Source organism: Theobroma cacao, chromosome 9, assembly GCF_053813885.1.
Source record: "Theobroma cacao isolate CCN51 chromosome 9, ASM5381388v1, whole genome shotgun sequence".
In the NCBI taxonomy this organism is placed as follows: Eukaryota; Viridiplantae; Streptophyta; class Magnoliopsida; order Malvales; family Malvaceae; genus Theobroma; species Theobroma cacao.
This window is the reverse complement of record NC_142647.1, coordinates 36,972,543-36,984,262: the sequence shown is the minus strand read 5'-3', so window position 1 is coordinate 36,984,262 and position 11,720 is coordinate 36,972,543. Positions and strand designations below refer to the sequence as shown.

Sequence of the window (11,720 nt, the reverse complement as noted above, 5' to 3'; positions counted from 1 at the left end):
TTTTATCCATATCGTAGTTTTTAAGTCCAAAACCATCCCATTTGACCCCATAAAGGTACTAACTCTCATATAAACATGTTCGGTTATCAAACATGGAATTTCCAAATCAAAGTAGTCCAAAATTTAAGTTCAAAACATTGAAATAATAGCTCACCAAGTTAAGTTACATATCTAACCTAATTTAAGAATTGGGTTTCACAAATCAAAGATTTTTGTCTGTCCAAATGTATCTCAAAGTTACGCCAATTCTTTGAGTATGACTTTTAATATTCCTTTAACTGATGATCCGGGATGTTATTTGGGTGTTCCGATTGTGCATAAAAGATGTTTAAAACAATTATATGGCTACATGGTGGATAAAGTGTGTAAGAAGATAGTGAGTTGGAAGTAAAAAAGTACTATCCAAGGCTGGTCGTTGAATACTTGTGCAGCTTGTGATAATTTCTATCTTGGTTTATACTATGCAAACTTCCTTGTTATCTATGTTGATTTGTTGTAAATTGGATTGAATCTCTTAGAATTCCTTGTGGGATGGAAGTAAGGAAACTTCCAACTTGGCTTTACTCTTAAAAATTGGGTGGGCAATTAGGAATCATTCAAACTTATTGTCTTGTTCAATTTTATGAGTTAAATATCTTGGTAATATAGATTTTATTTCTATGCCTATCCGTGTTAATGCTTATTTTATTTGGAAATATATTTTTAAATGCAGCAAAGTTTTGTCTTTAGGTAGAAAATGGTTGGTTGTTGATGAAGTTAGCATTAGTTTTTGGAATGATTGATAGGTAGGAGATGTCCCTCTTATTTGTTATGCTCTTGGTATGGTTAATGATAAGTTACTTTGCTCGAAGGATGATTTTATCAATGATTAGAGAGAATGGCAGCTTAGCTCTATCAACATTTACTTTCTTTAACTAAACTTTTGGAAATGAGGCTAATCTTGATTCCAAAAATTAATGTCAAGGTGGATACGAAAATTTGGTGTGGTGAAAATAGTGGTTTCTTTTTCGCTAGGTCTATTTATCAACTTCTTCAATTCAGTGGGTTTAGTAATCATTTTTTGGAGGCTCATAAATGGATTTGGAGATTGTCATGTACTAAAAGGGTTCGATTCTTCATGTTGTTATTATTTAAGGACAGACTCAGTACAAATGAGAATAGAGTGAAGTCACAAATGACCAAACAAGCTTCTTACCCACATTGCATGCATGATAATGAGTCAACTTTACACATTTTTTGAGACTATTTCTTTGCAAAATAGGTTTGGAGCTACTAGTTTCTTATCGTTTTAGACAATCTTGATTCTTTTAATCTTGACCTGAAACAGTGGTTATTGTTAAATTTTTTGAATAAGGTCAAGATAGTGGGTAATGTGTTGTGGAATGTTCAATTTTCTTTGATGATACGGTTATTTGGAAGAATAGAAATAATTTTATCTTCAAGAATGTGAATGATTCCCCAAGTCGAGTATAGAGTGAAGCAAGGTTAAATGCACAAGAAATCGGCAAGGCTTTGGAAAGGTAGTCGACTTTTATTTGGGTTCCTTGTTAAGTGAAGTGGCTATCCCCTGATATGGATTATTTTCTCCTTAATACAGATGGAGCATTTAAGGCAAGTTCGGGATGTGCTTCTACAGGTGGACTTAAAAGGAATTGAGATGGTGAGTGGTTTGGGGGTTTGTGTGTAACATTGGTGCAAAAGACAACTTGAGGATGAAGCTTTTGGGGAATTAGAAATGGTTTACCATTGGCAAAAGGATGGGTATGTGAAGTTCACCATATTCTCGAGGAAGGAAATATGTGTGCTAATTTTCTTTCTAATTTAGCTCAAAATTTTCAAAGTGGAACTTTAGTCCTAGGTAATCCTTCTCAAAATTTTTTGCCTCTTTTAGAGAAAGATAAGATAGGTTTGCCTACTATGAGGATGTAAGCTGGTTTGTTTCTGACCTCTTATGTACAAAAGAAAAGAGCATATGAGCACATTTACATATATTGATGTAGATCAATGGTTTTTCTTTTAATTGGTAATAATTATCTTTATAACTATTTACTTGTCTTTTATTTTATTTTTGATGCAATATTAAGGTAAGATGGAAATTGAAAACTAACTTTTGTTTGTTACATTGATTTACTTTATTGGTATATCTTAATTCTTAATAAAGTTGTTATGAATGTGTTAGCTCAATAATAATGAGGAAAATATCCAAGAAATGGGTGAATTGGATTTCCAAAATTCTTTCTAACAAGTCAAACTTTGAAGCTTAATGACAATTTCTCAAATTTGTTTTCGCTTTTGAACAAACCAAAGATATGAACAAAGAGGCTCAAAACACATTTTCAATACTCTTTAAGGTGAAGTAAAAATGCTCAAGTATAAAGATAATGAGTAAGAGAGTTATAATTAAATTTCTAAAACATTTTCATGATGAAAGCATAAGCTCACGGAGAAAGGAGATTCTCAAATCTTGCTCACTTTAAAACATGTCAGAAACAATTTGGAAACAAAATAAGCAGGTAAGTTGAAAACAAATTCTCAAAAACTCTTCAAAGTGAAGTGTAAAAATCAAATGTGTAAAGGAACTTGAATAAAAAATTAAGGAATAAAACAAGGTAAGTGCATATTTTCAAAACTCTTCAAACCAAGGAAAAAAGCATAAGTATTTCAAAATGAGTCAAAAATGATTTGAAGACTAAGTTGAAGAAAAGCAAGCTCAAAACCAAATGTTCAAATCTTTTTATAGCCAAATAAAATACACAAGTAAGAATCAATGAAGAGTAAAGAGAAAATGCACAAGTTCAAGAGTAAGGAAAAGATTGACAAGACACAAGTCATATATAGAGGTTCAACCCTCTCCATAGGCACCCACATCTTCTCCCTTGGTTCACCAAGGAGTTTGTAATCCATTATTAAAAATACTTTTTCAAGGCCTAAGTATAATCTTTACAACAATGCCTTTTCACAAGAGCAAGCATAACCCCTTACCTTTTCAAGGATTAGGCATAACATCTTGCCTTTTCAAGGATCAGGCATAACTTCTTGACAACATTGCCTTTTAAAGGCTTAGGTATAACCTTTCTTTCTTATAAGGTCAAAGCAATGATATCTCTAAAAGGTAGGTTTTGCTTAGTAAGTATGATGGAGGAAGAGTTTGGAAGAGCTAAAAATGATTACAAAAGATATGAGTGAAGGCGTAAGAAATTTGAAGCTAAAAGGCAACTCACAAGCTCTTTAGAAAAATATGAATGGCTTGTTCTAGCTTGGTTTTCTCTCTTTGTCCTCTTTTTCTTCATCTCATTTGATTCTTGATCAAATGATCTTTTTCTCAACTCTTTTCTTTTCCAAAATGTGTCGAAAAAGTCTCTTTTATACTTGGAAAAAGTTTATAGTCATTGGGGATAATTTGGTGGAGAAACTAGTCATTTATCCTATCTTTTTTTTGTCTAATGGCTACTTTTGGAGTTTGAGAATTGATTCTTTTTCTTGAGATGTAGGTTCTTCTTTGATCTAAAGCTTTCTGCTTCAAAGTATCGATTTTTTATTCTTGAAAAGTCAGTTCTTTGTGTCTGAGAAGTTAGTTTTTCTTGTTTGAGAATCGATTCTTGTCTCTCCAGCTATCACTTCTTCTTGACTGAGAATCAACTTTTTCCATTCCAGATATTGGTTCTTTGTGCACCCAGACTTGCAAAAATCAACTTCTTGACTATGGGAATCAATTCTTGAGCTCCCAAACACTTATCTAAGTATTCCATCTTGCAAGAATCGATGTTTCCTTTTTCTAGCAATTGATTCCTCTTGCTTGAACTTGAGATACAAAGTATATAAAAGATTTTTCCTTTCACAAAACAACTTCAAATACAAGTTCAAATGTTAATCAATTAAGGAAACATGAAAGAACATCAAAAGCATTCAAAGAATCACTAAAGCCTCAAGAGTTACTCAAGCTATTCAAGGATCACTTAAACAAAAAAATTTGATAATTTTTGTCATGTCAAAACTCTAATCATTTTCAAGCTATTAAAGCTAACAAAAGCTTGGAAAGAAGTGAGGAAGTTTTGAAAATTACATATATTAGGTTTCAAAAGTTTTTAAGAAATTACTCTTTGATTTTGTTCTAGCCCAAATGAGGAGATCAATTTTGTTTGTTAAAGACCAAGTTACCAAGACCTTTGAAGTGGATTTGCCGAAAAAGATTTAAAAGATTATTTTTTATTCTAAAGAATTTTAAAAAACTACCATGTCTTATTAGAAAAATTATTATTCATCTCTAAATTTTTTAGTTTTATCTTCAATAAGAAATTTGTGTGTATAAAATTTTGACACATCAAGTGGGATAATCTCCGCTTTTCATCTTTGTTCTTCAAAGGTTAAATTTTCAATTTTTAATGGCTTCTAAGAAGAATTATGCCAACAAGTGGCAAACTCTCAAATCTTCTCCAACTCAAAAGTTGGAAAAATTTTTGCATCATCACTTTGTCAAAATTGATCATCAAATGCAAATTTTGAGATGGTAATTGTAACATCCCATCCCTTCGGATGTTAATTAAACTAGAACAATATTAGAAATTTGAGAAGAATTGTGATCATTGATGATATTGGAAAGCATAGGAGATTGAAGGAGAATGTACGAAATAAAAATAATATTTTAATAATACAATAATATTAAATAATGGTGGAGATTGAATAAATAAATAAAATATTAAAAGGTAATTTTAAAGAGATAAATTCGACCAAAGTGAGGGTGTGAAATATTTATGGATTAAAGAATTTTTGTCACAGAAAAATTTACATGTACATGAATGATGAAATATAATACATGTATTATATAATGACTAGTGTGGTAACTATGCCACATGAAGGTAATATGGCCGGCCACCATATGCCCTTATAATGCATGCAAGGACAACAATTGCATGTAATCATGGATGCATGCAAGTGGGGGAAACATGTGGGCTCCAAGTGAAACAAAAATTTTAATTAAATTAGATTTCAAAATCAGATTGGAAGGCCTTTTTGATTGGAGAATCCGCGATGCATTGGAAGCAAGAAGGGAACAAATTTTAAAGGGTGTTAAACATAGGAGACTCCGCCCATTACAACTCTTAGAATCTGTCATTCTTCCTCCCTTGAAACCCGACCATTCCCAAACAAAATTTCAAGAATTTTGAGCTCCGAATAGTACCTTGTAGTTGGGGAAAAGGCTGAAAAAATATTGATAGAGTAGGGAAAAGAGTTAAGCGCCTCCCCCATTTTGAAGTTCAAGCTAATGTAACTTTGGTTTCTCAACCCGAGCTTATCAAACCATCCTTGAAGGATTATAGGCTCCACAATGGGAATCTTGGGGTTGGGAAATTTGCTAAAGAGCCATTGGTGCCTTGGGTTGAAAGCTTGCTGGAGATTGTGGTTAAGGTGGGGTTAAGCCATAAAGGTAAGAGACTTGGGCTTTATTTATTAAATATTTACTATATTTTGCTGCTGGTTGGAAAAGAATTTTTAGATGAGCTTGGGATTAACGGACTGTAATATAATAATTATTGCAATGAAGTTGGGAAAGAAAAAGATGAGCTTGCTGGAAATTTGGATTCTATGTCTTGAATTAGAGGTTTTCGGGTGGAGTTATTGGGTTCTTGGAGGTAAGGAAAATGAATATAGTTAAAGTGGTGTGTAATTTCAATGTTGAAATGCTAATTAGAAGCTAGTAAGAAATGGTTGCTTATTGATTGATAAATGACCTGGTAATTGCCTTAGGTGCTGATTTTTGAATTTGGTTTTAAGTGTTGGGATTAAATGCGGTTTAAATAATGGTCTAGTTTGCTGTAAGTATGATATAAATACTAGATTTGATGCTAGCTAGGTAAGGCAATGATGAATTTAATTCTGGTTGATTGCTTAGTTTAACCATGGAATTTGTTTAATTGAATTAATATGTTTTGATTTAAACGAGTAATGGAGGAAAGTGTTGATAAAAAAAAAATTCTGCTAGCATTGTGGTCGAATATCAAGGACAAGTTGGTAGAAATTTGAAGGTAAGAAAATAAATTGAAATTGGAGTTTTCTTGTTATATGCTTGCTATCCAAATTGTGTAATAGTTTAGTACTGAGCCTAGTATTGAGAAATGTCCTTGTGCATGCCACTAGTGAATAATTAAGTTCGAACCCCAGTTGTTTGAAGAAATCAACGAGGCTCGGGTGATGATGATGAATTGAATTATGCTAAGTCTCTCCAAAAAAATACAACGAGCTTAAGCTAGGAAAATTGATTAGAATATTGGTAAGAAATCCCACCAATTGAGGTGAGCGGGTAATTCCTTTTCCAAATATATATGGATCTTGAAATTTATATATATATATATATATATATATATATACACACACATACTTATGCTCACTATTTTGAATGAAAATCGAATGCTTTGTGTATACTTCATATATTTGAATTGGTATTACGAAGCATGAGCTGCCAGTTACTTAGTAATGGTTTTAAACTTGGTTATGAATCTATTTGGTGAGCATACTATATTATTGAGCTGTTTTACAAAATGGGAAACAAGCCCTTCAAAATGATGAGATTTTATTCTATTTTGATTATTCAAAACTGTTTATGGATTACACTTTCGTTTAAGGGCCTTAGAGAAGTTGATCATAAACATTTTAAATTCTTCCTTAATGGCAATTTTCATGATGCTTGAATGAAATATTTTAACTATGCCATGCTAATTGATTTTCATACATGAACTTGCTATTTTATTGTTCACTGATTTTATGTTGCTCAAGGCTTTCATTATTTAAACATAGATACGTGCCTATTGAGCTTATGATTGAAATTGATTTTACTTATTTGAAATTCCATTGGTTTATTTTCCTGGGTGAACCTTACAAATATAGGTCTTGTTATCACACCAAATTTATGTGGTCTTTGTGCACAAAGTAGTGATTATTGATGATTGATAATTGATAATAAAGGGGGACTTGAAGCCCCAACTCATATTTGGTAGTATGGGGGATTCCCAGGAGTAGATAAAGGGGCCCTAAAGCCTTGACTTATATGTGGTGGCGTGGGAAGTTCACATGAGTAGGTGTTAATGTTATTGATATGAGAGAAAGAGCCTACATGCTATACTAAACCTACTCGAAGATACCCTAATTGATATGTTTTTACAAATTGAGAATGGCACTACTATTATATTTGCTTTGAGAAAACCATGGTCGTGATTTATTTGTTTACGTGACATATTGAAAATTTACTGTACTTAAAATTGCCATGGTTAACTGTTTTATAATGGGCATGAAATTTACACAATACCTTGGTGATCTGATTTTGAGATTTAACTCAAGCATCTTATATTGATTTGCACATGATTTGTTAACTCTGTGCACAGTTTATCTCCTCATACATATATGTATATACATATACATATTATGTTTTTATCAAAAGCTCCACCTTAATGCTTGTTGCCCTTCCTGCCCATTCACTGAGTTATGAAAGACTCACCCCAATTAATTGTTGCTTATGGCAGATAAGTAATTGGATTGGGAGCAGGCGCAATCAGAGGACTCCAGCTTACTACGTAAGTAATGGCATCTAGTAGCCTTCCCTCGTGTCACTCTGTTGTCCAGTGTTTAGCTATCATTGTTTTTTTTTTTTTTAAGAAGTATTGTATTTTTAAGCCTATTTTAGGACCAGGCTTGTGGACATTGCTAAGTTAATTATGTAATGTTTTAAAAATTTACTATTTAAAACATGTTATACAAATATTTGAAATTTTCTATTATGAGTTCTATGGATGTTCAGAAATTAAATTTATTGTTTTCATCCTATCATTGTTATAAGGGATGTTAAAGAATGGATTGGAATAAAGAAGTTGGAAATTTACAAGAGAGTTTGTTGTTAAGGTAAATATATCTAGAAGGCTTGCCGAGTTGTGTTGGCTTGCCTACATGACTTGTGCGTCGGTAATGATCGTAGGAGTGGGTTGTTACATTAATCGTCATGACAACAACACAAGTTGCACTTCTTGCAAAAACTATGGAATCCCTTGCAACAAATATTGAAGAAAAGGATGACTAAATTGCTTTCAAGATGAAGAAAATTGAAAGTCTAAATAAAACAACCAAGTTGCTCCAAACCAAAACAAGCACCAAATTCTTCAAGTTGGTGAAAATTCCTCCAAGACACTTGTAGAAGATCTTTAAAGACCAACTCAACATGTTTCTTCTGACCAATTCAAGGAATTAATCAAGGACCACTTTGAAAGTTTCACTCAAGCTTCTTACACTTAAGCAAAACAATGATCTTAAAGGATTGATTGTACGAAGACACTTGAAGATTATCAACCTCCAAAGTTTCAAGAGTTGGATGGTAAAGGAAACCTTCACCAACATGTTGCAAACTTTGTGGAAACTTACAACAATGTTGTTACGCATGGAGATCTTATGGTAAAGCAATTTGTTGGATCTCTAGAAGGCAATGTTTTTGACTAGTACATTGATCTTGAGCCTGGGACAATTGACAATTGGAATCAATTGGAGCGTGAATTCCTCAATCGCTACTTCAATAGTTTTCACATAATTAGCTTGGTTGAACTTACAACTTCACGCCAATGGAAAGAAGAACATGTGATTAACTACATCTACAGGTGGAGAAATTTGAGTTTCAACTACAAATTGCAATTGCTTGAATCATCTATCCTTGATATGTGCATCCAGTAGATGAATTAGGGTTTATGCTACATTCTTCAAGGCATTAAGCCTAAGACCTTTAAAAAACTAACTACTCGTGCACATGACATGAAGTTAAGCATACCAGCTGCTAGAAATCAAGAACCTCCAATGCAAGAGCCAAAAAAGAGCAACGCGATACAAGACAATTGCAAGGGAGGCATAACTTTGACTGGTAAGTGTGAAAGCAAATAATCCACTACTGTGAACACCAAGCCTCTCAAGATGGCCACAAATCTAAAGAAATCTCGAGATGCGAAACTTCTTTTGATCTTCTCAAAATAAAGGTAAAAATATATAGGACCACTTCGAGAGAAAGAAAGGAGAAGCAATATCACTTCCTTGAATCATTCAGTTATCATAAATGGACCGATTTGAAGAAGTTGATCGAGTGAATGACCCTGACTATTATAACTACCATGGCTTGATTAACCTCCCTGTTGAAAATGTTTCATTTTGAAAGATAAAATCATGGAGCCTTTTAAGGATAGAAAAATTGAGTTTGAATGAAGAAACTACACCATCAAACGTGGCATCGGTAAGAAGTATGGTTTCCCAACCTACTGTATTGATTACAACCATAAATTTAAATTTGGACCCCATCATGCTAACTCAAAGTGCAAGTAATAACAATATTTGAAAATTGTAGAGAGGTTATACTGCATGTGAAATGTAACTTATTTAAGTGCTGTAGTTGTGGATTGGCATACATAAATAACATTTATTGAATTGGCTATTTTCATGAACTTATATATGTATGCGTACACGGGTCTTTGAGACATAAGCATCTTCCATTTCACTGTACCAGAAGCCGGGACATAGATTTCAGGCTCTTTTTGCCATTCTACCAAGCATATGTCTACTTCAGTATAAGCACTGGCTGACATTTTGTTTGAATCTTTTGGCAGGTAAGCAATGGTAGAAATCTCAATTGTCTGGGCGGGGGTGCCAATAACCAAGATTGCCTCAGCTTTTATGGCTGGACCACCCATAAAAGTAAAACGTGACGTGTAAATCATTTTCAACTGTTATGAGTTGTTTACTAGGTGCTACCATCACTAAACCACCATAATGAGCAGGGAAACTACACATCATTTGCTTTTCTTGACAGGAAATCTCAGCATTGCCCTTTTGATCCTGGAAGGTGATTGGTAAAAAGAGACACTCATCTGTCACTTTGCCCTTAAATCACATGAAAGGTTTATATTTCAATTTTCCAACTCAGAGACAAGGTGAAATATTCCCTCTTACAAAATTGGGCTACATGACAAAAGTTACAAGGACACACCCCACCAAATAATGCTTGCTACTATAACATTATATGAATCCTACCATACATCATTTAATTTACTCAAAAAACTCTGAATCACTCTACTGATTCAAGACAGAAATCTTCATCTCCTCCATGGCTGCAGCCCCCAGATCAAGAACTTCAACTTTCACTCCCTCGGAGCAATGGCTTTTAATGACAGCTACTATTTTGGTTTGTGGGTTTTTGGGATATGTGGTTTACGATGCAATAATGGCCACAGCATCTGAGTTGCTGCAGCGTTTACTGGTAATCTCGCCTTTGCTTCTGGTTGTTGTAGTTCACTGGTTGTCTACAGGCAGTACTCTTAACTTCCCTATGCCAGGGTCAGAGCCTGGTGCCATCCATCGAGCTGGTGGCTCACCATGGGGTGTGGCCTCTGTGTTGCTGCTTCTTTTCTTCCTCATATGTTATCAGCCTTCCTTCCATGACCTTATCTTTTAGTCCATGTATTACTAATTATGCTTAGAAATATGTAGTAGTTTTTTGAGTTTGGAAAGTAATGAAGTTCTGCTTAGACCGGTTTAAGTTAAGTCACTGTTAATCTTCTGTGGAAAATGAAGTTCGGATAGAATTAATCAGCTACGATGTCTGACCTTTGCTCTGTAAATTGTAATGTTGGCATGCTTTATGTTATGAAGTAACTTGAATGCTTTGTATGCATTAAACTCTATTCCTGCTTCGCACTTTGCAGCATCTTTTCATGTGAATGAATAGTGATGAGGAGTACATCTCCATACTCCATTACTGTTGGAGCAAGAAACTGCAGAATCCTTTTGGGGCATGCTAATTCTTTTAGTTTCCAGACCCTATCTGCAAAGAAAAGAAGAATGATTTACTCCCAGTTAGAAGGAAATGATTAATTAACAATCTGGTTTTTGAGCTTCCAATGATTGTGGTAATATTCTTCAATTATTGGAAGATTTAAATAATTTGGGGTTACTTGACAACTCAAGATTCCCTTTAGTTTATTTTCTGCTGCCCCAAAACTTTGGTTAAAACTTTATCATTTTTTCTTTCACAAAGTATAATTTGTAGCTTTTCTCAATGGATTGTCCCTAGTAACTGTAATATCCATGAATCTAAGCTAAAACTGGACGATATTCCTCATGCTAATCAAGCTCAATGACAATGAGCAGACTTTAAATATGGCTGTCCAACTATATATTCTCAGTTGGCTTTTGAGTAGCTAGTGGAAATTTCAGTCAAAAGGTAATGTAGCTAGGTGCTCAGTGGTGAGGGCAAGGACCATTTCCTCCATTAGCTAAACCTAAGCCAATCTAGTTTCTTAACCCCTTTGTACCCACAGAGCAAAGGTTATGGATCCAGGGATGATGCCGACTTAAGGACAAAATATATTCTCAATGCATAATGTTTTGGATGTTATTTTCACAGTCAAAATGATTAGGTATTCATATCCAAAACATGGCGGGTCTTGCCATAAATCTATAATTAAAAAGGACGGTAAAAAGAAGCTAACTACTTTGATTGAGAAAGTTGGAGCACTTTTTATTTATTTATTACAGCTTTTAGTTTAATTGGAGGTGAGTTTGGGGATATTATGCTTTCATTGGGTTTGAATACCACAAAGCTAAATTCAATAAAGTAAAATTTGGAAGCATTTTTAGATTTTTTTCCATGAAAATTTCTTATAACTTTAATAACCTTTGAAATTGTGGTAAAGAAAAAAAGGAAT

The 11,720-nt window shown here is 33.7% G+C and overlaps 1 protein-coding gene and 1 long non-coding RNA gene across 2 annotated transcripts; both read left to right on the top strand.

The window, feature by feature from the left end:
• Window positions 1–5,021: 5,021 nt before the first annotated feature.
• On the top strand, window positions 5,022–7,877 carry LOC148760922 (uncharacterized). The gene is made up of 2 exons (XR_016028491.1): window positions 5,022–5,425; window positions 7,515–7,877. It is a non-coding gene; the product is annotated as an uncharacterized LOC148760922 (long non-coding RNA).
• Window positions 7,878–9,953: 2,076 nt separating this feature from the next.
• LOC148760921 (uncharacterized) lies at window positions 9,954–10,697 on the top strand. Its single transcript, XM_088810114.1, has one exon. The coding sequence runs from the start codon at window positions 10,121–10,123 to the stop codon at window positions 10,466–10,468; it is 348 nt and encodes a 115-aa protein (XP_088666240.1). The 5' UTR covers window positions 9,954–10,120; the 3' UTR covers window positions 10,469–10,697.
• Window positions 10,698–11,720: the final 1,023 nt, after the last annotated feature.

What these genes read in the sequence shown, in the direction of transcription:
- LOC148760921 (XM_088810114.1), top strand. Translation starts at nt 10,121, where the DNA reads ATGGCTGCAGCCCCCAGATCAAGAACTTCAACTTTCACTCCCTCGGAG.